Source organism: Monocercomonoides exilis, assembly GCF_001643675.1.
Source record: "Monocercomonoides exilis strain PA203 chromosome Unknown scaffold29-1213020, whole genome shotgun sequence".
Taxonomy (NCBI): domain Eukaryota; phylum Preaxostyla; order Oxymonadida; family Polymastigidae; genus Monocercomonoides; species Monocercomonoides exilis.
In genome coordinates, this window is record NW_027150574.1 from 660,568 (window position 1) to 686,224 (window position 25,657).

Below are 25,657 nucleotides of genomic sequence, written 5' to 3' on the forward strand. Positions count from 1 at the left end.
TCGCACCCAGCATAATAAAAACAAAATTCATCTTTAAAATGAGTGAAATGATTAATTCAATAGTTTTTCAAAAAATAAACATATGTCAATATTCAGCTTTTGGCTTTTCCAGAAGAACTTCGTTCTTTTTTGCTTTTCGGTACTTCCTTTTCTTTTTCTATTGATATCTCTTTTTCTTTCATAATTTCTAATTCTTTTTTTGCTTTTTTTTCTTTCTCTTTCCTTTCTTTATCAAACTTCCAATCGTTAAGCGCAAGAACATCTTCTCTTTGTTGAGCTTCTTCCTCTTTTTCCCTTTTCTTTTTTTCAATAACTCTAAAATCTGTTCCTTTTTCTAATGCACATTCAACGATTTGCTCCATTTTTTTGGAAGAATGAAGTCGACGCGACTTACTAATATAATTTTTTAATAAAAAAATATTTATAATAAACAGAAAATATAAGGCATACTCAAAGTGGGTGACTCTTCCAGGAAGGGATCCTTCTGCTTTAAAAAAATCAGGCGCATATTCGACAGCAGGAAATGGTTTATCTCCACCGGTTTTACAAGGAATTCCATTTCTCGCATCCTCAACAAATTTATGAGTGCCCATCATTTTTTCAACTGTTGTACCCCTTGAAATCGGAGAAGGAGCCCTCATTTTTGTACCCATTTCATGTTCAAGTGAAAAAGTGTGTTTACAATGTTCTTAGCAATGTTTCGTTTCACAAATAGTTAATAACAAATAAATTATGCACAGACAATTTATTATCAAATTTTTAAATGAATTTTTCAAATGTCACACTTATATCTTCTGGGAATACACGAATTGTTTGCCAGTGGTACTCTGACGATTGTTGTTCAGGATAGCAGCGAATAGAATCAACAGGACTTATATTTAATATAACAATATTTAAAACTTAGAATTCTACAAACTAAGACCCTGAAGGCAAAAAATCTCTTTCAATATGTTTTCTACTTCCGAACATCCTTGAATGTTCTTCATTCTATTAAATTTTTTTAAGAAAAAAGAAATGAAATCATTTGCAAGAAAGTTTTTCAATCATACAACAATAGTTCCGTATTTTGAAGAAGTATTATCTTTTAACATTCAAAACAAATATTATGGTTATCGCTTTTAAAAAATAAATATGTGATTGATCGAATTTATTTTTTATAAAAGTCTTTTTGTATAATATATGAATAAGTGGAGCTTTGTTAATAGGTGTATATATGTATTGCAAATTGTTTTTGGAGGTTTGTACATTTTCAAACTTGTCAAAAATATTTTTCATTTCATTATTTTAGCTGTCTATCTTTATGGAGCTGAAAAGAATAATTTTTGGATAAGATTGATTACAAAGCCGATGCCAATTCTTTTTCTTCTTCCTTTGCTTATTTCGTTTTGGGAAAGAGAACTTTCCGAATTCCCAATTCACACATCAGAGCCAAAATATATCAGAAGTATTGAGATAAATATATATAATTGTTTTCAATCACTAAACCTTTTTTCAATAAATTGTTCTTTTTTTATGATAAGAATGGATTATGATGGGGGTTATTTCAGGTGCTTTTGGAGACTTTTTCCTTGTGTACACAAATGTTGTTTGCAAAATTCTTGGAGGGATTGCTTTTGTGCTTGGCCATGTGTTTTATCTTATTGCAATATTTCCAAGAAAAGATAGACCCCCCTTATCAGTGTTCATCATCTTCATTCTTTGCGATGTAATGTCATCTGTGAATATTTTTTTAATCAACTATTCATGTCTAAAATCTCCCCTTATTTATGGAATCGGAATAATTGGCTATTTATCTCTTGAAGGATTTGTTGTAGTCTGTATGGCAACTGCACCTCGAACAAAAGATCGTTGTCCGTATGCCTTCTCATTTATTATTTTTATTTAAAAAAATAATTTGATATTTTCTCTTCAAATTGCATTAATATATTTATCATATATAATGTTCAGTACATGTCAAAATTTAGGAATATTTGGAGGATTTATGTTTTTCTTTTCTGACATCGTTCTTGTGATTCATGCTATCTCACCGAATCCTGTGAAATTTCGCAACTACGTTGTGATGATTCAGTATTATATTGGTTTGTGCTTATTTTGATCGATCAAGAAAACATTTTAAACTTTCATTATTTTTACTACTATTTTTTAACATTTTGAATTGATGTTATGCAAATATTCTACCTCATGTATATATTTTCAGGTCAATTTTTCATTGCTTATTCTTCAAGACAATGGATGTGTGCTGCTTGCAAAGAAGAATCATCTCATACCGATGCAAGCATAACTAATCAGTCATGCATTCATAAGACCCATTTAAAATACCCACAAAATCTAATTTCCTCTGAAACAAACGAGGCACAACATCTTCTCAATGCTCACTAGAAATATGCAAGATACTTGAAACTCATTCAGTTAGCGCAAACTTCTACTGCGTTCAATTTCATTGTGATTTCTCCCTTCTTGGCAATTGCACAATAACTTGGTTGATACACATAGATATATAATAATATTCGCTTTACAACAATATCTGCAATGTGTAATATGAAGAGAATGTTTTATTTTTCGTTTTTGAATTTAAGTTATCTTGCTTGTAAAGTTTTATTGAGATTGTTTTTTTTTTTTTTTAAGTTTGTTTAAAGCAGTCAAATCTTGAACTTTTTTTCTGTAAACAGAATGAGTTTTTTTTGAAAAGAAATTTTAAACTTAAAATTTAATTTTCTATTAAATATAACATTTACGTTTAACGCGGAAAATTATGGAAGAAATCATCAATAACTTAAACGCCCATAAAATAATAATTCGATACAAAACTCATGAAATAAGTTTGAAATTTCAAAAACTCACATTTAAAACATGAATCCTTTCTTTTTTTGGACATATTTACAAAAATTGATAACAACAAATTTTTGAAATTGAATTCAAAACGTGAAAACCATAAAAATATTCGTCCACTCCGGGAATTGAACCCGGGCCATGAGAGTGACAGTCTCATATTCTACCGACTATACTAAGCGGACTTGTTGAAAAGCGAAATATTGATTTCAAATTATGAAAATAACTTTTCTTTCTTTTTTTTATTTTTTTTTTTTTGATTATTTTGTTTCCATAAAATGAAAAACTTCATTTTCAAAAGTTTCTTTGTTAAATAGTGGTGGACACTTTCAAAAATTGTGGACAATGGTATAATCTTAATGACTATTGATTGATGCGTTTTGACAATTAACCCAATTATACTCTTATTGAATACAATTTTTAAAGACATTTTGAAATGAAACAACTTGCTTTTAAAAATAAAAATAATAATATTTTCTATTTTCGGAGAAACTCAAAAATACACATTCCTCCGAGTTTTCCCGAAAAGAAATAGTTATTTTCGGATTATTTTTTCATTTTTGAAAAGTGATTAAAATAACACATTTTGTTTCATATTGAATGGGAGAATAATTAGCTTTGTTGTCAAAATGCACCTTTCATAAGTTATTGAGATAATGCAACTATCCACAGATAATGAAAGTGTCCACCACTATTTTTCAAATAAAAATTCAAAAATCAATTAGGTTGATAAAAGATCCTGATGTAGTATGTCTCATTAAATCTAATAAGAATGGTCTGACGAAGATGATCTCATTCACAATTCAATTTTTGGTATGATTTGAAAAAAGGAATCTTTTGAATGATTTTAAGAAAGCAAAGTGTGAATGGTAAATTCTCAAAAAAGATGATTTGGAGCGTTCACTATGTCTGACACCATTTTAATTTTGTTTATTCACTTTTTTCATTCAATATCCAATTTTGCAAAAAATAATTAGTGTCCACCAGAAAAAAATTCACAAATGATAAAACTTAAATTTGAACAGGTTAATGATAGACTTTTCATATGAATCACTCCAAAGAAAATAATTTTTCAAGGTAATTATTCATTGATTGTTTGACACAAGACAGTTTTATTAATCTGATATTTTCGAATATTATTTATAATCGTTCAAAAAGACCATTTGTGTGAGGATTTTGTGTTGATGGATAAAAACCACAAATGATTGCATCAAACAAACTCTGAAGTCGGAAATATGGAAATTTCGTTAGAATTATTCTAATGGATAATGAATTCAAACAAATTAAAAAATATAATGTCAATATTTATGTCAATTTTATCATTGTTCATTTCATTTTCGGAAACTTCAGCACTGTCGAAAGAAGAAAACATTCTATTGCATTCACGTCCAAAAGTTTATTTATCTTTCAACCAAAAAAGACTTAAAGAAAAATGTCCAACATTTATTAACTCTCATTTGTTTATATAGAATCAAATGCGCTCAAGAGATTGTCTAAGAAATCATAAAAAAATTTCAGGGTACTAATATTTCCAAGGTTATTTGTGTTTGAAAAGAGATTTTGTTTTCGAATACAAAATTCATCAAAACCATTTCAAAAACAAATGTCAAAGCTCTTTTAAAAAATTATGGATATCTTAAATAAGCCTTTTCATTTTTTAGTGTTTTTTTGTTGATATTTATAGATAATAACTGAACAGATATTTAAGAAAGGAAAAATATGAAATCAGTTATTCTTTCATATATTGTTGGAAAAAACATGACATCAAAAATAATCGTCCATCTCTAACTCTATTTCAATTTCATTATCTCTTCCACTTAATTATTTGTTTTTTTCTTTCTCTGTTTTAATCTCTTATTCATTTTTTATCATTTTCTTCTTGATATCTTGAATTTTAGCCTTCCATTTGAATTCTACTGTGTTTGGAAGAGGAAAAATTGGAGGAAACGGATATGAAGAAGAATTATTGAATGAGAAAACAGAGTGAGATAACTTTTTAATAAGGAGGCTGATTGTGAGCTGCTGCACTCTGAATTTGTTTTGTTTTATTTGACAAAAGTTGGAAGAATGAAAAATAATAAATTCAAAACATTTGGAGGTGAGGAACTCAAATGAGAAAAAAATTTTTTTTGAATTATAGGAGAAAGCAATTTTCACAAAATTGACATATTGTTTGTTGCTTATGAGAATTAGTGGATGAATAAAAAGAAGAAGAAGCGTATAAAGGCCTGAAAAATAGCATTGAAGAATAGATTGAAAATGAAAAAAAAAAAAGAAAAAAAAAAAACACTGGAAAATTTCAGACGGACGTGAAAATAATTTTTCAACTCGTCATACAGGTTTAAATAAAATCATTTATTAATAGCTTTTATCAATGGAAAAAATAAAAAATAAGAGTTATCCTAACAGATCGATAACTAAATTTCCATTTCTCTCTGAAGAAAGAAATAAAGTTGATTTTTGTTATTAAAACTGAGAATTTTTTCATTGGAAACATGATTTAAACAGGATTAATGAACACTTCGAAAAAGAAAAGTTGGAAGAATATGAGTGAACATTATTTACAAAAAACGCGCACTGAGCAGGATTTGAACCTACGCGGGATAAACCCAACAGATTTCAAGTCTGTCGCCTTAACCACTCGGCCATCAGTGCTGTGGGGAAAAAAGTTTTTTGATAATGAACGGGACGATATAAATTTTTGAATTTTTTGTTTTTTTTGTGAAAAAAAAAAATAAAAAATAAGAATTCAAATATTTATCTTTTTTTCTGGAAACAAAGTCAAAAATAAAAAATTGAGAGATCTTCAATCAGTTAAAACGAGTTATTATCACTTCCTGCATTATCAAATTTTCATTCAAATATGTATAAAACATTGCAAATAAATTTGTTTCAGAAACAAGAGAAATATTTAAACTTTTTCAAATGTTTTTCTTTTTATGGAAAGATCAACATTTTTAAAGATAGATTGCGATTGTCCAATCGAAAAATTCAGATCTTATTTAGGTCATTGCATAAAAAAATATCAGGGTTTATTGTCGGTCCAACAAAATGTTTTGTAAAATTACCATGATTTCAAAAAAAGTTTTTTTTCAACATAAAATAATTATAAAACCAAAGAAAATTAAATAAAAACAATACGTATTAAAAAATGAATGAAAAAAGAAATATTTGAAACAACAGGAATAAATATAACAAAGTTTTGAATAATATAACAGTGAATGAGCTTAAAAAGGAAAAAAGATTTCAACAATAGTTTATCAAAAATCTTTATTTTACTTACTATTTCTACTGATAGACAATCTAATTTCAAAAGAAATATAAATCATCATAAATTTCTCTCTAATTTCTTTTGATTTTTTTTAACATGTAATTTCTTGGTCAAAGCGTCACTTTGTGAACAATTCAAGGCTTTATTTGAAAAGCAGTAAAGTGCGAAACATCTTTTCCGCATTACCACATGACTGGAGTTAGTTCAATCTGTGCTTTCCTGGTCATCGGAACAGATTCAACTTGAGTAGCTACAGTTGGAATAAAATCTTTAAATTGAACAATTGGCTGTGGTGGCTGTGGCTGAAATAGCTCTTCGTGTTTTTTTGAGGGTGCACCATTCGAAACGGTTGAAGATGTTGATGGAACATTGTATGACAAAAAGGTGCTAATGCATTTTGTAACGACACGAGAAGCCACAATCAGCAGAGCAGAAGGAAGAGGAAGAAGAAAATAATTGGGCCGTTCTATTGGAGCAGCTTTCGATTCATCTTGTGCTGCATCACATGCTGCATCTTGCAAATTGTCTTCCTCAAACACTCCACCAATGTCATCAACTCCTCCATTCTCTGAATCATCATCATCATCATTTTCTTCTTCTTCTTCTTCCTCTTCTTCCTCCTCTTCCTCCTCTTCTTCCTCCTCTTCTTGTTCTTCCTCTTCCTCTTGTTCCTCTTCTTCTTGTTGTTCTTCATTGCTTTCACCTTCACTTTCATCCACATCAATCTCAGATTGCGAGCCAGATGCCGTTGTGCTAGTTCCCAAATGACTTCTTTCAATAACTTGCGCCTGATGCTGATGGGCTTGCTTCATTCTGATTGACTGAAGATGATTCAACGATGAAGACCGAGAAAGCTGAGTTGGAGACAATAGATCATCTTGAGTGTGTCTGACAAATGGGGATCTCGGAGGAAGGGAAGATGTTTCATCTCTTTCAGTGGGCATTCTGGAAATTGTCAGGACAGAAGGCACGACTGAAGGAGTGACTGATGAAGATGAACTGGCTCCACATTCAGCTATGTCTGAATGCTCATCTGATGTTTGTGATTGCCTAACAGTATTCTCATTGAGTAATGAAAGAGAATGGATTGGCTGAGGAATTAATTCAGGAGTGTGTGATTGCTCGTCTGATGGTGATGACGAAGGCGAAGGAAGAAGCTCTTGATCTGGCAGCAATGGAGACGGCTGCAATGCACCTTCAGGGATTGTTTGTGCTGGAATCGATAAAGACAAAGAAAACGAGGATCCTTCATTCGCTTCTGTGCTGGAAGAAGAAGAAGAAGATGATGATGATGAACCTGTGGATATTGGCACGCTGATATTTGAAGAAATTTGTGATGCTCCTTGATTGTCTTCTGTGCTGTCAACATTTTCTCTCAATGCTGCTTCTTCTGGCTGATTAAGAACATCAAATCTGGCTGTGCTCCGAAGTGTATCCGAAAATCTTTGAAGAACCATTTTTGAGGCCATTCTCTTCATTCTTTTCCTTTGCATTTCTGCTCTACTGTCATTAATCTGATCTTTGCTTTCGCCATATTCTTCGTTTTCCGCTTCCTCCTCCTCATCATCATCATTGCCACTAACTTCGTCATCATCGTTTTCTTCTTCATCTTCGTTCTCTTTGTTTCCATCCTCTTTTGAAGAATCTTTGGTCAAACCTGTCTTTTTCTTTGCCATCATTTTCCGAGATGTGAGTGATGCTTCCTCTTCCGATTTTCTTTTCTTCTCATTTTCTCGCTCTTTCTCTTTCTTTTTGGCTTCTTTCTCTTCTTTTTCTCTTTCCATTTCCTCTTCTTTCTTCTTTTGCTCTTCTTTAATCTCAAGTTCGTACCGTTTCTTTAGTTCCTCTTCGTTTGCTTCCCAGTTGTCTTCCTTTTGCATCTCATGCTCATCTTCCTCTTCTTCCAGCTGCATCAGAAACTCTTCATCTCGCAGAACCACGGGCTTTACACAGCTTTCGGAAGAAGAACAGCCATTGGCATTCTCTCCTCTTTGACTTGAAAAAGCTGTCGATTTGAGTTTTCCTTTCATCCCTTTCATGACTGTTTCTGTTCTTGACACTTCATCTTGAACAATTTGCATCCACATCTTATTCCTTTGGTCAGCTTTTGCACCAACAAGCATCTTAGACCGCAATTTCATTCCTACTTCGTCGACCAAACGTTCAAAAAACGTTGATGACGATAAGGCAGAAGAAATACATGCCAGTGGAGAGCCAAAAGATGTGAACATCTGTCTGTCTTCAGGGCATGTCAAGAGATATTCGCTTGAATACAACAAAGGCTGCGATGACAGCTGTCGAATGAGTGAAAGTGCCCTTCGCTGAATGTGATGCGCCTTCAGAAAAGATATGGATTCAATTAGGCAGCACAACAGATGATAGAAGCATGCATAAATATGAAACAAAGTTATCAGGTCACATCGCAGTTCCAGAATTGCACACAAAACAGATACGCCATTCGCTGTAAGAAAGATCCTTTGGTTTGTTGCATTCTTCTCCATCAGATTAGAAAGGGCACAACAGCCAGCTCCATACAACTTGCTTGATGTTGAGCGTTTTGACAGACATGCAACAATTGCTTCAATTGCATTCCTCTCTCCGAGCATCAGGCAACTCAGCGGATCGTCTTTAGATAAATGTGCAACAACCCACAATGCACATTCAACAGCATCTTCAGCAGGCAGCTTGAAACGACTCGTCTTGTACAAAGACTTCGTTTTATTCAGATCCGACAAAATGATATTAATCACAGCATTCATCCCTGTTGCATCTCGAACACTCTCCAATGCCATTTTGCGTTCAGTGAACAAATAAACACAGTACATTGCTTCACATCTCAAGACGTTGCGCGCAAATGAAGAAACAGGATGAGTGCTCGTCTGCAAGAATTCGCATGTGGATGGAGAGATAAGCGCAATCAGCTTGCCGATCACCGCTCGCATAGTTTTGAGCCGCAAATAGTCAGATTTTGTTCGGAATGGCTTGTTCTCAAAGAAGAAGAGACGTTTGTCTTCGTTGCCAATTAGAAGAGTAGACATCAGATTTCCATTGCTTCCTGCCTTGCTTCCCAGCTTCTCTTCTCCGCCTTTTCCTTCACAGAAGTACACCAAAATGCGCAGTGCCATTATCCGCATTTCTTCAGTCGAATCTTTGTGAGACAGTATTTCTCCTATTACTTTCACTCCACCTTGTGATTGCTCCTTCACAAAGGCATCCAGAAAGATTCTGCATACTTCATTTGCCTGCACATCGTCTCCAATAGCTGTCAGAATACTCAGAACGATATTGTCCGCATCTGGAATCTCACTTCGCACTCTGTTGGCATCCTTTTTCCACTGATCAAGAAAGACGGCAAACAAAGTGTAATCTTCAATTGTCTCTCTTTCGAATGCTGTGGAAGAAGCAGAAGGAGGAACAATAAGTGCAATGTCTTTCTTCATGTATATTTCTGACAGCTGCTTCTGAAGCTCCCCACGAGACATGCATTCAAAGCGAATGTTGAATGACTCTGCATTGTGGAACTTCATCACCTGAAGAGGACCAATCTGCTGCGGCTGTGGGTGATAGCAAACAGAACAGCAGAATCGAGGACGTGTTGGACTGATGATCGAATAGAAAAGATTGACACGGCGGATCTTTCGTGCATTTGTGTCTGATAGCTGTTGTGATTGAGTTGCAGGGACAATTGAGAGTGTTGAAGAAGTGAGAGATGCTGTGGAACTTGAAGGAAAAAGAGATTGTGATGACTTTGACAGATCTCTTTTGAGTGTTGGTTCAGCTTGCAATGGCGGCGCTTTTGGAAGAGGAGGTTTTTCGCTTCCTGTTGCTTTTCGCTCTTTTGCCTCCTTTTTTGTTTTGCTTCCATCTGACGCTTCATCTTTCTTTGAACTATTTGCAGCAGAAATTGATGAATTTGAGTCAACTTTTCGAAAAGACATAGTCGAAGAAGACGATGACAATGTTGATCCAGCTTGAAGTGCATCAGAAGAAGACTTCATCAAAATGGCTGGGACAAGCATCGATGGAGGATTCCAAGGTATTACAAACAGTTGAGCTGGAACCCTTCTCACAGCTGTGCTCCACTGAAACCCAATTCTTTGCACAAGCTGCTCTGAGGAGTCCAGAATGCCGAATCCTTCGTAGCGACTCAGATCAAATATGCCCTGTGGCTCAACCATCAGTCCCCTCCAATCGCCTGTTGTGTTGTTGCGCCAGCGGCACCCACATTCGCTTTCACATTCAGCATCAATCACACGTAGTGCAGATAACAATGTAAGTGCAGCATTTGACACGTCTTTGTGCAGCGATTCACACAAAATCTCAACAAAGACGATGAGTGAATGGAACAAAGAAAAGCCTCCGCACAAGCGAACAGCAGCAAAAGGCGAAGGAGCAGCCAGAATGAGAGTGACAGAACAGTCGAGAGCGAGAATAAGCGAGGAAGACCGAATCACAGGAGCGCCAGCAGCTGCAAGAAGGAGAAGAACTGCAGGCATGTTGAAACATATAGATGATGAAGTAGAATTTGCAGGCAGCAATTGGTTAGATGAAGAGGAACGGAGAAAAGAGGAGAAAGACAGTGACAATGCTGACTGCTTCAAAGGAATGCAGCAGTCGAGGCAATTCTTAACCATTTCGTGTGCGGATACGATTAAGCTGCTGTGAAACGTGGCAATTGCAGCTGTCTGAATCTCAACTGAGGGGCGAAGCAGAAGCGCAAGAAGTGAATGAGCAAAGCATGGATACCCAACAAGCCTCATCGCAGAGATTGGGTCGTTCAAGCACAGGAAATCCATAATTGTGCAGCTGGTGAATGCAATGGCATCGTCTTGGCTGGCAAGTCCTGCAAGAACCGTGTTTAGCACATTCTCAAAGCGTATCATTGAAGACTGGAACATCATGTTCCTCCGGCAGACTTCCTCAAAACAGCGCAGATTGGCATAGATGTGTGCTGAGCGAATGTTGATGAAGGAAGAAGAGCTTGCTGGAAAGAGTAGTCCAGTGATGAAGAGATTTGATGGGATAACATCTGAATTTGTTGATGATCCAGATGAAGTCGAAACTGATTCATTTGGAGCTGCAGAAACAACAGGTGGGATGGGAATAAGTGAATTGCGTTCAAATGTTGGATTTTGCTGTGTGAATGCAGAAGACAAGTTGTTGGAGATTGCAGTCAAACAAGCTCTCCTCACAAGCGAGAGGAAAGTGTTGTGCTTAAACACAGTTCTTTCAGAAGGCTCGTCTACAGATTTAGACATCTTTGACTCGATATCACTGAACATTGTCTGTGCCATTGATCCTTGTTGACGCTGCTGTTGTTGTTGAGGAGAGGCTTCTGTCGTATTTGCTTGTGACGATGTTGTTTGCTGCAGTTTCTGTTTTTGAGTAGCTGTTTCTGAAGATGCATGTAATTCCGAAGTTGGTTTCCCAGAATTGCTCGCTTCATTCTTATCTCCTTTCTTTTGCACTTCTTGAGTAACTGATGAAGGATTCTGTTGCATTGCAGACGTTGCAGTTTTGGAGCTATCCTTTCTTGTTACACCAGCTGCATTTGACAGGTTTGCTTGAGAACCAGACTCACTCAAAAGAAGGGGCAAATGAGTGGCTGTCGATAAGATGGAGTCATCGCAGCACATTGGTGGATCAGAAATGGGCTTCTGCTTCACCCTTCCATTCCAATACTCCTCAAGCTTCATCACACGGCACATGATCAAGTTCAGCACAATGACAGAGCAGTAGAAGGAGACAAGAACAGCCTGCTCTGTTTGCATTCTCTGCATCACTTGTGTCACATCCAGACAGCTCAGAATGCGCGAAAAGATGGCAAATGGCGCAGTGCAGGCAAGAAGATATGAGCGAATGTGCGGAGACACCGCAGTCAGACGAGCAAGCAGCCTTCCTGAGACAATTACGAGATCCTTGACAGAACGGGGATGAGTCAGAAGAAGAACAAGACAGTGCAAAAGAGTTGTTTCTGTTGCCAGATGGTCATCAGAGGTTGTAACAGGCATGTCAAATGTTGCATTTGATAGAAGGCGCGAATCTGATGAATTAGCAGTTGAAGAGGAAGAGGAAGAAGAAGAAGAAGAAGATGATGAATTCGAATGATCTTTGCTTTTATGAACAACAATTGACACTTTTTTAATGAGAAGTGGAATCAGAGAAGGCATTTTTTGAACAGCTTGCTCAATTCTTGAGACTCCGTTGAGAAGTGTGGCCAGCTGAGCATCTGGCGGACGCGGCAGATTTTCCTCTGGTATTTTCTGGAGAGCCTTTTGAATTTGACTTTGCTGTTGTGAAGTAGCTGATAAGGATGAAGATTGAGTTAAAGGTGTATCAATTGCAGTACGCGAAGCCTGCTGTAACTGTTTGATTGGAGTGGAAGAAGCAGCAACTTCATCATTTGCAGTTGATGCTGCTTCCTTTGCAAACAGTGCACTCTTCTTTCCTTTGCGCTTTTTTGGTTTGTCTCCCTTTGCAGTTGTCAACAACCCTGAAGCATTAAGAGCGCCCTTCGTTTTCTTCTTCTTCGACAAATGAGAATGCTCAGCATTTTCTGATGAATTGTCCAGCAATGCCAGCGCTGCCTGGAAGACGGATATAACGGCCTGTGCTGTTGTTACAACAGAGTGAATAAGAATTGTCATTTCGTATTTCGAAGTCGGAAACCAGTCCTTCTGACCAAATGGCTGAGGGAGCAGATCAGCACGCGAAGGAGGATGCAGTAGAGAAAGTGCAAAAAGAGGATCGCCAAACAGAATGTGGGAGGAGGAAGGATCAAAAGCAGGGAGTGCTTTGGGAGATGGAATGCGCACAGCAAACATCTCAGTTGGTTTTGGAAGATAAGAGTGGGGCAATAGAAGCTTTCTCCAGGGAACCAACTTGTGCGGCTGAGAAGACACAGTTTCGAGTGACGAGGAAGACAGAGAAGAGGAAAGATGAGGTGTGGCGGTTGCCTTGGAGGATAGGAAGTCATCATCACGTGAAGGCAGATGAAACAATAGATCGCTCTTTGGTGCTTCTTCAGTCAGAAGTGTGAGAGACTTTAATTGAAGAGAAAAGGGAGAAAACTTGTTCGCTGGAGAAATAGAAGTTGAAGACGCTGATGCTGAAGAAGGGAGAGATGAAGCAGAAGAAGAGCGTTGAAGGGAAGAAGAAGATGATGATGATGAAGACAATAACAAAGAACTTGTCAAAGATAAACGAGACACATTTAGTGGATAAGTCAGAAGTCCAAATCGTGTCATCACCGAAAACACTGCTTTTTGGACGAAAGACAAGGGGCATTGAGAAGACAGAGGAGCGATGTGTTCCATAATGCCTGACTTCACAATGAATGGGAGCGTGGCCGAGGAAAGCATCGCATCGACCATCCGGACAGAGAAAAAGAGAAGACGAGCAGTCGCTGGAGAGGCGAAAAGAGGATGAGACAGCAAAAGATGATTCTGAATTAACCTGCGCTGAGACCCAGGTGTTAGGATTATCTCCAGAATCTCCTCGTCTTCATCGCAATGCTCATCATCCTTCGAATTGCCCTTCTCTTTTTCTTTTTCTTTTTCTTTCTCTTTGCTACTTTGTCCGCTTGTTTGGTTGGCAATCATCTTCAGTCTTCTCTTTTGTCTCTTTTCGAGCATTTGTCTGCGTCTGATCATTTCATTGACTATGTCTTTGCTCTGATTGGGCAGCCGTGCTGATTTGGAGATCTCGACAAGCACAGTGAGGATGTTGGAGACAATCGAAAGCACATTCAGCTGGATGATGAACTGGAGAGAGTTGATGCTGTTGTCTTTGCACAAATAGTAGATGGCTCTGAGACACTCAGAGGCTGTGTGGATGCTGACAGGATTGTCCAGCATCAGAGAATGGAAGGAAGGAGCACTGGATGAATCTGTTGAAGATGATGACAAGGAAGAGGACGGTGATTGAGCATTTCCACCATCTCCTTTGCTCTTATCTGTGGCATTTGTAGCTCTACGCAGAAGCTTCACCAAATGTTTTGGTGTGTTTGCAGAACGAGCAGCGTCTCTCGCATTCGGAGCGAACTTTGCAAAGAATGCGATGGCAGCAGCAGCATCCGCACATGTTGGGAATGGAAATGATAAGGCGTGCGTGAGAAGGTTGATTGTCTTGTCGCGTGTTGCCTTCTCTCCGCCAAAGCCCATTTCAGCCATGAAAGTGAAAAATGACACAAGTGTGGCTGCAAAGTGTGCGGGCACTCTGGGAGAGAAAGAGGAAGAGCCAGAAGAAGACAAAAGGGGATGCTCTGTGGATGTGACGGAAGGCCAAAGGCTGATTGGAGTCGAAGAAGTGATTGCTGTGCCACTTTGCATTGAACGCTCTGTCATTGCTCTTTTTGTGAGTTGTTCTTGTTCTCTTGGAGAACTTGCAGTTTTTTCTTTGTCTTCATCCGTCTTCCCTTTCACTTCAGCGTCTTCCAATAGATTCTCCCGCGCTCTTTTTGCAGCTTCTGCTTTTCTCCTCTCTACAGCCTGCTCTTCATTCGCAAATCTGACCACTTCAGCAAGGTTCTTGTGGATCATCCTCTGCACAAAGCCCTGACATCCCATCGCCACTGCATCGCATATTCTGTAAAAACGGAAGCCGCCTATGTCGATAGGCTTTGGCGCTGCTGGTCTGTCGTGCACAGACGAGAGCAAAGCAACGAAGAAGTCACTGGCGATCATCCGAAGCTCCGGATGGGGTGAGAGTAATAACTGAGACACGCACGACGGAACAAGACTGTTCTGCAGGCGAAGACGCACCTCATCACTTGTCTTTGCGCAGACGACGAGGAATTCACACACTGCTGTCTGGATGTGCCTGTTGTCCACCTTCACAAATTGAGCATACGCACCAAAGTCCTTCACACGAAGTGGAGAAACAGAACTGACATACAATCTGAGCAGATATGCCAGAATAAACTGATCATCTGCCGGTAGCCGCTTGGCGCTGTGAGGTACAAATAGCGAGGAGAAGATGGGTGTCCATATCATTGAGTACTTCTCTGGCGGGTGTGACTCACTCAGGAGAAGCAGCGCGAGAATGAAGGCGTGCTGGACAGCAGCGTCGTCCACACACAGAAATGAGGAGGCCCATGAGGTGCCTGCCTGGTCTGTGTCCAAAAGAGGATCCCCGCCAATCAAATAAGAGCGGAACACATTTGCAGCAGCCACTTGCACAGCTGTTGTCATTGTGACTACTGCAGAATGGGGAATGTATTCTGTTGACGGAAGTGCTGATTGATCCGAATTAGAAGATGTGGGCTGTCTATTAATCATCTGGTTTGTGCTCTTTCTGTCTGACATTTTATTTGCTCCTTCATCATCTCCTTGACAAGAACCACCAGAGTCACACCCCTTTTCTTCTCTCTGACTGATGAGATATCTCATCCACTCTGCCACAGTCGCTGAGCTTCCAATGACAACATTCCCCTTCGCAAATGTCGATGGCACACTTTCACTGAACACAGCCAATGAATCAGGAACAGGAGTGGGATCTTCAAAGAGTGTGTATTGTGCCAATGTTCTCAGAGAGCCTTTGATTTTCTGGTAGAGAAAGCGCCGATAGACTTCTGTTTTAGAGATGATTGCTTCTATCCTCTGGAGAGCCAGCAGAATCAACGAGGAAGGAGAGAAAAGAGGGTCATTCAAGATTTCAGTGAAGATGACAGTCAGTTTTGAAGAGTTGGACTCGCTGTCGAGAAGGAGGTGGAGATAGAGGTTGCAGTATGCATGAGACACAAGAAGGTCGTTGTGATAGAAGAATATTGGCAGAGAAGAAGGAGGGCGCATGAGAGGAGTGGCAGAGAGAGAAGAGTCAGGTGGAGAAGGGAAGAGATTGTCCAGTTCAAATGGATTGGGTGGAGACGGGATATCTAAAGTGAGTGATTGCTGTTGGCTTTGAGGAAGAGAAGAAGGAGAAGAGGAGGAGGAGGAAGAAGATGATAAAGAAGGAGATGAATTGTTTGCATTTCCAGTTGCATTTGTTGTTGTTGTTGTGGATGCTGTTGGACGAGGTGATTGTGCAGGCGAATTGCGAGGAGATGAAATAGACAAAAATGTGCTTGCAGAAGAAGTGGAAGAAGTCGGTTGAGAAATAGGAAATCCAGAAGATGTGCTATTTCTGTCTGGAAGAGGAGAAACAGGAACAGCAGTGAAACGAGATGATCTAATTTTTGATATTCCCATCGGAAAAGCTAATTTTGTCCATTTCTTCTCCTTCTGCAGCTGTCGATGGGCAATGAGAAGCAAAAAGGGAAGGGCAGGCTCAACAAACAGTGTGTCTGACTCAGCGATGATGCTGTTGGCAAGCTGGCAGGCACGAAAATGGAGAGAAAATGGAAGAATGAGAGGAGGAGATGGGGGATAACTAGTTGGGTTATATGAAGAATTAAAGGAAGAATTAGATGAAGAAGAAGAGATTCTCAATTTCAGTTCATTTGATGCAATTAATTCTTGATTGTGTTGCTGTCTTTGAGCAACGGGAGATGAAGAAGGTGAACGAGTTGATGATTTGTTCATTGATTTGTCGTCGTTTTGAGAGCGAGGTGTGACAATTTGAGAGAAAGAGGAGCCAGAAAGGAAAGAAGATGGCTGATGCTGATGGAATGGAAGAGGATAAGCGAAGGAAGAGAGAGAAGGAATAAGCTTGTAGACAGATCTTAGTGTGGGTTTGTTATCTGAAGTTGAAGAAGAAGATGAGGGTGAGGAGGGTGAGGAGGGTGAGGGTGAGGAGGAGGAGGAAGAAGAAGAAGAAGATGATGATGATGATTTATTTGTAGATGTTTTAAGTGTTTGTGTTTGCGCTTGAATATTTGAAGTATTTGGAGTGTTTGTATTTGTATTCACATTCAATGCATTCCTTCTGTTTGGATAGAGAAAAGTCCTTCGAAAGGCAAAAGCAGCCAGATCAACCAGAACAGCTGACCAAACAACAGAAGAGTCACAACACGACACAAAAGACGACAAAGTGAATGGATTCGCATAGACAAGCATATCTTCAGGGAGAGAAAGAGTCGAAGGAGAATTCAGTGAATTTGAGAGATTTTTGTTTGAAAGAGAGGAAGAAGAAGAAGAAGAAACAGTTGAAGAAGTGGTGGGAGAAAAAGTGGAAGGTGAGGGTGTTAGCAAAAGTGATGTTCTCTTCAAAAGAGAAGTTGAAATAAAGTCATCACAACAGTCTTCATCATCACTGCTCTCTTCGTCTCCTTCTTTTCCCGATTTCTTTTGGTTCCCTTTCTTCTTATCCTTCTCTTTGTCTTTGTCTGTTTTCCTTCTCCTCATCTTCAGCATTGGAGACAATGTAGTGTTCTTAGCTATCATCGTCTGCCTCCACATCTCTTCTTCAAAGGAGATGGCAAAGTTGATGGCACAAGGCAGACTGTTCTGCCTGAGAGAGAGAAGACGAGGAATCGACTCTGCACAAACAGAAAGAAGAGCATTCAAAGAGGAAATATCACAACAGGACAGAACAGCAGATGAACGCAATGAAGCAAGAGAGAGAGAAAGAGGAGAACTATAAGAAGAAGAAGAAGAAGGAGAAGGAGAAGGCAATTCCATGTCAGAGGGAGAAGAGGATATCTGAATGGAAGAGTCAGTCGATGAAGAGAGAGAAGAGTTGCTGTCTGAATCAGCTGAGCGGTGTGAGTGAAGGCGAGACGAATGCGAATGGGCAGAGGAAGATGAATCGCTCTCATCGTTGCTGGCGGCATCACTAACAGACATTGCTTTGCTCAGCTTGCGAGGAGAGAGAGAAGAAGAATGGGAAGAAGAAGAAGAAGAAGAAGAAGAAGAAGGAAGAGGAGGGGCAAGAGAAGAGGAGCGGGGTGAGCGAGAGGAAAGAGGAGAACGAGAAATGTGAGTGTGCTCGCTGTATGTTCGCTGGATCTGAGGAGACACAAAAGATTCAATTGGCATTGAAGAGGAAGAGGAGGAAGAAGAAGAAGAAGATGATGATGAAGAGCCAGCTTCTGCATAACTTCTGTTCTCCGCTGACTTTCTGGGTGTTGTCTGCACATTCCTCTCTGAATGGTGTCTTCTGTGATGAGAGTGATGAGAGTGGTGTGAATGATGCGAATGAAGTCTTTTCTGTTTGTGGGGGCTGCCTGTTGCCACATTGTGTCTGTGCAGATAAGATGCCAGCTGTGCTTTTGAGGCTGGCGGGCGGAGTGCATTCAGCTTCATCCGTTTTGTCTGCTCTTCCTTCATCCGCTGGTCAATTGGCTTCTGCTTCATCTTTGCAATGCAGTCTTTCTTCATCTCGTCTAATGAGGACATCACACTTTGTGACTCTTCTTGCACTGCATCTGCATTCAAATAGAAGCACATGATTCGCTTTGCAGTGGAAGAGAGCTCAAACACAGAAGACATTGTGAGGGAGCAGATGAAAGAGGTGAGCGAAGGAGAAGAGAGAAGAAGAGGAGAATCTGTGCATCCTCGTTGGATGGCAGACAGAACAGAGGAAAGAGCAGATGAGAGGAAGGATTGGTCGCTTGGGTGAATAGCTGAATGGGAAGATAAGTTTATTCCATTGGAATTCAGATGAAGAGAAGAAGAATTTGTGCAAAGAGAAGAAGATTGAAGAGAGAGAGGGAGGATTAATTGGTTGTTGGATGGCTTGTTTGAGTGATGGCGTTTGTGTCTGTGCTGTCTTGTGCGAAAACAGTCCATGAGCATTTGACTTATGTCTGTTGTGGTTGGACCCTGGGCATTTGATGATGATGATGATTCATATGTTGTGTCAATATTGTTAGATGACTTTATTTTGTCAGAAGAAAAAGAAGAGGAAGAGGAAGAAGAAGAAGAAGATGATGATGATGACAATAGCAATGAAGGAGATGAGCGATAGAAGAATATTTGAGTGAGAGTGTCAGCAGATGCATTGGGAGCAGGAACAACAGGAAAAGAGCGGATGCTGAGAAAAGAACGAAGAGAAGAAGAAGAAGAAGAAGAAGTTGACGAAGATAAAGATAAAGAAGAGGTTGAAGGAGAAGAAGAGGAGGAAGAAAGAAAAGAGGAAGAGAGGGGAGAAGAAGAGGAATAATTGGATGAAGTACATTGAGAACGAAGAAGAGTAGAAGAAGGAAGGTCACACGAGAAGTTGAAGAAAGAAGGCGGAAGAAGAGGAAAAGAGAGAGACGAGGAAGAAGAGGAAGGATGAAGGTGAGAGGAAGAGGAGGAAGAATGTGAATGCGAAGGAAATGAGCCAGAAGAAGTGAAAGAACTTTGTGACGAAGAAGAAGATGATGATGAATTTGTGTTTGTATCTTTTGGTTGAGAAGAAGAAGAAGAGGAAGAAGAAGAAGAAGAGGAGGAGGAAGAAGAGAATGCCAAATAAGCATTCCGCAGATCAACATAAGAAAGAGTGTATGTTTCTCTTCTTTCGCTCTGAAAGCGAGTGGAAGTAGGGCTGACTGTGAAAGAAGGAGGGAAGGTGACAGAAAGAGAAGGAGAGAAAGAGGAAAAGGAAGAAGAGGAAGAAGAGGAAGAGGAGGAGAAGGAAGGAGAAGAAGAATAAGATGATGATGAAGATGATGAAGATGAATCAGAAGAAGGTGTGATTGATAGAAAAGGAGAGAGTGAAGCGACAGAAGGAAGGGAAAGAGGGATGTGTGTGGTTAGTGGCAGATGAGAAGCTGAAAGAGAGAAAGGGAAACATGAAACATCAGAAGACTTAGAGGAGGAAGAAGAAGAAGTAGAAGAAGAAGAACTTGATGATGAATTAGCAGAATGAAATGGAAGATTAAATGAAGAATGAGCAACCATCATATTGCTTCTTCTGTTGTTTGTCTTGTTCATTCTTTCAAAAATTGCCATGTTTGCTCTGTCAAACACATTTTGTGGGTGAATGACAAACAAATCGCTGGAAAAGGAGTGAGGAGAAGTGACATGGTCGAAATGGAGTGAAAAAGGGGTGGAGGAAATGATGAAGGAGGAGTGTGTGACGAGAGGGCGTTCGATGAAGGAGGAGAAGAGGGAGTGGAATGCAGGGGTGGATGAGAGGAAGGAAAGAGAAGAAGAAGAAGAAGAGGAGGAGGAGGAAGAGGAAGAAGAGGAAGAGGAAGAGGAAGAGGAAGAAGAATTAGAAGGAAAATGAGTATTGTTTTGTGTTTGTGTTTGAGAGGGATGAGATGATTGAAAAGGGGAAACAGATTTTGGAGGATCAGAAAGAGACAAAGCAAACTGCAAGATACTGCTTCTATTGTGTGCTGGTGATGTTGATGAGGAAGAAGAGGAAGAAGACGAAAGAAAAGACGAAAGAGAAGAATCAAAAGATGGAGAGGAAAAGGAAGAAGAAATAAATGAAGAAGAAGATGATGATTGGTTCAGCATTGAATAACAACTTCCTGGTGCAGTTACAAAGCATAGCTCTCCTGTGTCATCTTCTTCTTCATCTTCATTCATTTTCTTCCCTTTCAGCTTTTTGTCTTTCTTGTTTGCTTTGTCCTTTTTGCTCTTCTTCTTCTCTTTCATCGCCTTCTGCTCGTTTTCACATTGGTTGAGTGGATGTTGAGAAGAAGAAGAAGAAGAAGAAGAAGAAGAAGAAGAAGAGGAGGAGGAGGAGGAGGAAGAGGAAGAAGATGACAATTGAGGAGATGAGAGAGAAGATGAATGAAATGAGCGGAGTGGAGAAGGAGAGGTTGAGGAAGGAGAGGCAGATGAAGTCATTCGAGCAACAGAACGCATTGGAGATATGCTGTTGATGTTATTGTTGATGCTGTTGTTGATAGAAGAAGAAGAAGAAGAAGAAGAAGAAGAAGAAGAAGAAGAATGGGAGGAGAAGGAAGAGGAGGAGGAAGAAGAAGATAAAGGAGAAGGAGAAGGAGAAGCAGCAGCAGCAGAAGAGGAGGAATTAGAAGAAGAAGGAGCAGTAGAGGAGTGCATGTGATGAGTTGTGTGTGATGTCTCATAATCCAACAGAACAGACGAGGCATTCAAAACAACTGGTTTTTGCTCTGCATTCAAAGAGATGCTTTGAGAAGATGGAATTTCTGCTTCTTTTCCTTGGCTTTGTTTCATCTTCAGTTTTTTCTTCAATTTGGAGCTTTTGTTCATATCTGCCATTGAAATTGTGTCTGTTCTTGTTTCATTCTGAAGAGAAGAAGAAGAAGAAAATGAGGAAGAAGAGGAGGAGGAGGAAGAAGAAGATGATAATGATGATGATGAGCTGTCAGATGTCAGCATTGGCAGTGGAGGAGTGGGTGTGTTGATTTCTGTGTATGCTCTGTCAAACACACTCGACTCTTGTTCAATTTGAATTTTCTTCTCTTTTTTATCTTTCTTCTCTTTTTTGTTTTTTTGCTTCTGTTTTTTGGTTTCTTTTGATTCAGTTAATTCTGAAGATGATGCTCTTGATGCTGCTTCATCATTCAACTTCTTTTTCTTTTCTCTGATATTCTTTCCTTCTTCTCTTTCTTCATCATCATCATCATCATCTTCTTCTTCTTCTTCCTCTTCCTCTTCTTCATCTTCATCCTCTGTTTCTTCATCCAAACTCTCAACAGCATTGTTTTCAGAAAACATATCTTCTTCTTCTTCTTCTCTTTCTCTTTCTTTCTCTCTTTCTTTCTCTTTCTCTTTCTCTTTCTGTTCATTCATTCCAAGTGGATTTGGAGCATGTTGCATTCCATTTTCATTCTGAGTCAGCAAAAACTTCTTCTTTTTGTCTTTCTTTTTTGTTGCTTTATTTGTCTGCAAAGGAGAAGAAGGAGAAGAAGGAGAAGAAGAAGAAGAAAGAGCATCAGAAATTATTACTCTTCTTTCTATCCCCCTTCCATCATCAAGAATTTCATCTACCACTTTCCCATTGCTCAAAATAATCATTTTCTTCTTCTTCTTCTTTTCTTTCTCTTTCTCTTTCTCCTTCTCCTTCTCCCTCTCTCTTTCCTTCTCTTTCTCTTTCTCTCTCTCTTGTTTCCTCTGAATGATTTCTGTGTTTGTGACTGTTGTGACAGCAGAAGCATCTGCAAATGGAGTTGGCGGAGGAGGCAGCCCAACAACTGGGCGAAGAAGATCGAGAAAGAAAGAGAGAGAAAGAAGAACAGAGGAAAAGGATGGAGATAATGAAGAAAGAGAAGAAGAAGAGGAAGAAGAGGAAGAAGAAGAGGAAGAAGAAGAGGAAGAAGAAGAAGAAAGAGAAGGAAAAGGAGGAAGAGAAGAAACATGAGTGATAATTCGACTGAGAAGAGCAGGAAGAATGTGAGAAAGGAGAAAAGAAGGGAGATAAGCGAAAGAGGCAGCAGGGGAGGAATAAAAAGAAGACTCAGAAATCTTTTGAGAAGGCTTCGAAGAGACAGAAACAATGGAATTACCATCAGAAGACAGAGAAGATGGAGAAGATGCATTCAAAACAGCCATGCAATCATCAAAAGAAGGAGGTGGCTCGTCAAAATAAGGCTGATTGGAAGTGGAGGGAAGAAGAGAGAGAAGAGAATGTGTGGTAGAGGAGGGTGAATGAGAGGGAGAAGAAGAAGAAGAAGAAGAAATGGAAGGAGATGATGAAGAAGATGAAAGAGGAGAAGAAGGAAAAGAAGAAGAAGAAGAAGAAGAAGATGTTGCTGTCATTGATTTTCCATGCAGTTGAGGAGAAGATGAGAATTTTGGTTGATGTTTGACAGAAGATGTTGTGATTGGCATCTGCTGGAACACAATTTCTGGTGTCTTTGGTTTCAATTTGTTTTGTTTGGGTTCTTTTTTCTCTTTTTTCTCTTTCTTCTCTTTCTTGTTCTTCTTTTCTTTCTTTCCTTCTTCCTTTTGTAACATTGTTCCGTTTTCTTCTTTCCTTAATTCTGTTGTATTGTTTTCTTCTCCTTCCTCCTCCTCTTCTTCCTCTTCCTCTTCCTCTTCCTCTTCTTCCTCATAATCATCACTTTCTTCCTCTTCCTCCTCATCCTCTTCTTCCTTCGCAGCATCTCTTCTCATCCTGTTTGCCGTCTGCATCAGCATCATCCTCTCCTTCTTCATCTGCTCAATCTTTGCCTCTTCCTCCTCTTTCTTCTCCTTCCTCTTCTCCTTCGCCATGTTCGCTTCCACAACAAACGCAGTTTCAACCACAAAAAACGGGGCAGACGAACAGAAAGACCGATGAAGACGGATTTTCGGGTGCAAAAAACAGGAAAGAGAGATGGTGGCGAAGAGAGAGAGGAAGAGGAGAGGAGAAGGAGCCAGCTGAAGAAGATTCACATAGAAAGGAGGAAGAAACAGAGTGCGTTTGCTGTTGATGAGCACATTGTCGTGGAGAAGAGAGACAGAAGAATAGGAAGAGAGAGAAGAAGAAGCAGAGGAAGAGGAAGAAGATAAAGATCCACCTCTTTTGTTTGCTCTGCTTTCAATTGAAACTGTCTTCCATCCATTTTCAGCAGCAGCAGCGAGAGACGAGAGAAGAGGGTGAAGAGGATGCAATTTCAATGCAGAAGTGACTGGATGTGCTGTTTGAGATGGCATCGATGCAAAACGAGTGAATTTTGGGTTTGTTGGCGTGGCTACTGTTAAGTTTGGGGAAGAAATGAGAAGAAGAAGAGAATGAATGAGAGAAGACATGAAAGAGGTGTTTTCTTTCTCGTCCTGCTGGACAAAGGAGTTCAGAGCATACAACGAGCAATGAGAGGTTAAAATGGACAGAAGAAGCACAGAAGAGATGAGAAGAGGGGCAGAGGCATCAGGAAAAGTGCATTGTGAATTGGAGAAGCAGTCAAAATTTGAAGTGAAGATTGAAAGAGAAGAAGAAGAAGAAGAAGAAGGTGATGATGATGATGATTGCGATGATGTGAAAGAAGAAGAAAGAGAAGAAGAAGAAGAATGTGAAGGGCCAAAAGAGCTGGTTGAAGTAGAATCACCTGTAAATTGAGCAGAAGCGATGTTTGGCTTCAAAGAGAGGATGATCCCCTTTCCAGCAAGATGAACCAGTCTGATGAAGGCAGAGAGGCAAGCAGGGGTTGTGGTGGATATGAATGAAGAGACAGGAGCAAGTGATGAGGAAGAAGCAGAAGAGGAAGAGGAAGAAGAGGAGGAGGAAGAGGAAGAAGAAGATAATGATGATAGAGAAGCTGTGGTTAGGCCATTGGGCATCTGAGTTGGAATGACAGGAAATGTGTTGGCCAAAGAACGAATAAGAGCAAGCTGCTTGTCTGAACTGAGGGCAGAGGCAGTTGCTGATGAAAGTGATGTGTTATTCAGAGAAGAAAAAGCAGAAGAAGCAGAAACATGAGCGAAAAATGAAGGCAGCGAAATGGAAGGCGACTGTAGCATTGCCACTTTCTGCTGCTGGATCTCCTTTTGGCGGTTGCCTGGGTGTGTCCCCATCGAAAACACGATCAGCTTCGCGAACTGTGTCTGCATGGCCGTGAGATGGCGGGTGAGGGCACTCATTTCAGCTGTGAAGAGCACAGGAACTGTCTGAACATCGCGTCTGAGAGGCACAATGAATGACTTTCCGAAGCTTTGTGGAGGCACAGCGGAGGAGAAGGCATACGAGGTAGATGAATCGGTCTTTTTTTGGTACGGATACTTTGGAGTGACTGAATAAAAAGGATATGTCAATGAATACGGTGGAGTTTGAGTGACAGACGTGGGAAAGGAACAGTTTGGCTCGCACAGAAGAATTCTGAGGATGTCTTGATGCAGAGGAGGATTGGTTGGGATAAAAGCTGGTGGTCGAGGAGAAGGGAACGCTGTGCTTCGAGAGTAGGACTCCGTTTGGTAAGCTGGAACAATCAAAGAAGGCCATTCACCTTGAGCCGGTGAAGAAGCTGATGTTTGGCCCGCTGGAATCCGATGCTTTTTGAACACAGCATAGTATGACTGAGTATCTGAAAGAGGTGACTCACGACCAAGCGACACTTGTTTAAAGAGTTCAGAAATATCAATTGCCTCTGCTTCACGAAATGTGAATGCTAAAAGGTAAAATGGCTTTGAGACTATGCTGCATAATTGATGTTGTCTTGGATAAAATGAAGTTAGCGAACATCGGCTTAAAAACAACAGAGATGATATGCAGTTTAATAATAATTCGTCTGATTGAGTACGTTCTCCAAAATTCAAGATAGTTTCTAATATTGCATTTGGGGCAGAAGAATATTCTTGCGCTAAAATCAAAATTAAGTTTGTTTTAAGCTAAAATAAAGGGAAATCAAACAGCATGCGTATCCAATCCAGCATGAAGGACAACAATTCATAGTGGTCTTTTGCGTGACTAATTTTCCAAGGTTATAACAGCTGTATTTTCAAGAGAAAAATGATTTTTTATTATTTAAGAAACAACAAAAAAGCATACGTTTTGCAAACAAAACGAGAACATAAGCAACAGATAAATGATTTGTTATGTCCATGAAATTGTGACCAACATGTTGGGCATGTTGATGGAGCTGGAGGAAACAAGAAAATTGGTCTAAACCTAACGACAGGTCTAGACGTAGAAGATGCTCCAGCATGCGCCATATCAAATTCTAAAATTTATATATCAATCTCAACACAAAATCGTTTGAGTTAAGCTTTACGCTTTGATGATAATTGGATTTATCTTCAGATTATTCCAGATAAAATAAAAATGGGCTTTGTTGTT

The 25,657-nt window shown here is 39.4% G+C and overlaps 3 protein-coding genes across 3 annotated transcripts; 1 reads left to right on the plus strand and 2 right to left on the minus strand.

The window, feature by feature from the left end:
- Positions 1 to 92: 92 nt before the first annotated feature.
- On the minus strand, positions 93 to 1,091 carry MONOS_4449 (uncharacterized protein; the record flags this gene model as incomplete). Its single annotated transcript, XM_067874522.1, has 5 exons — positions 93 to 393; positions 451 to 688; positions 786 to 871; positions 917 to 987; positions 1,050 to 1,091. The coding sequence occupies 5 exons, from the start codon at positions 1,089 to 1,091 to the stop codon at positions 93 to 95; spliced, it is 738 nt and encodes a 245-aa protein (XP_067725397.1).
- A 50-nt stretch (positions 1,092 to 1,141) lies between these two features.
- On the plus strand, positions 1,142 to 2,692 carry MONOS_4450 (putative YhhN family). The gene is made up of 5 exons (XM_067874524.1): positions 1,142 to 1,237; positions 1,289 to 1,444; positions 1,521 to 1,854; positions 1,948 to 2,078; positions 2,198 to 2,692. Exons 1-5 carry the CDS (start codon positions 1,180 to 1,182, stop codon positions 2,377 to 2,379), a joined length of 861 nt encoding a protein of 286 aa, XP_067725398.1. The 5' UTR covers positions 1,142 to 1,179; the 3' UTR covers positions 2,380 to 2,692.
- A 3,054-nt stretch (positions 2,693 to 5,746) lies between these two features.
- On the minus strand, positions 5,747 to 25,533 carry MONOS_4451 (uncharacterized protein; the record flags this gene model as incomplete). The annotated part of the gene is made up of 4 exons (XM_067874525.1): positions 5,747 to 19,921; positions 20,282 to 25,181; positions 25,232 to 25,311; positions 25,370 to 25,533. The coding sequence occupies 4 exons, from the start codon at positions 25,531 to 25,533 to the stop codon at positions 6,283 to 6,285; spliced, it is 18,783 nt and encodes a 6,260-aa protein (XP_067725399.1). The 3' UTR covers positions 5,747 to 6,282.
- Between the last annotated feature and the right edge of the window lie 124 nt (positions 25,534 to 25,657).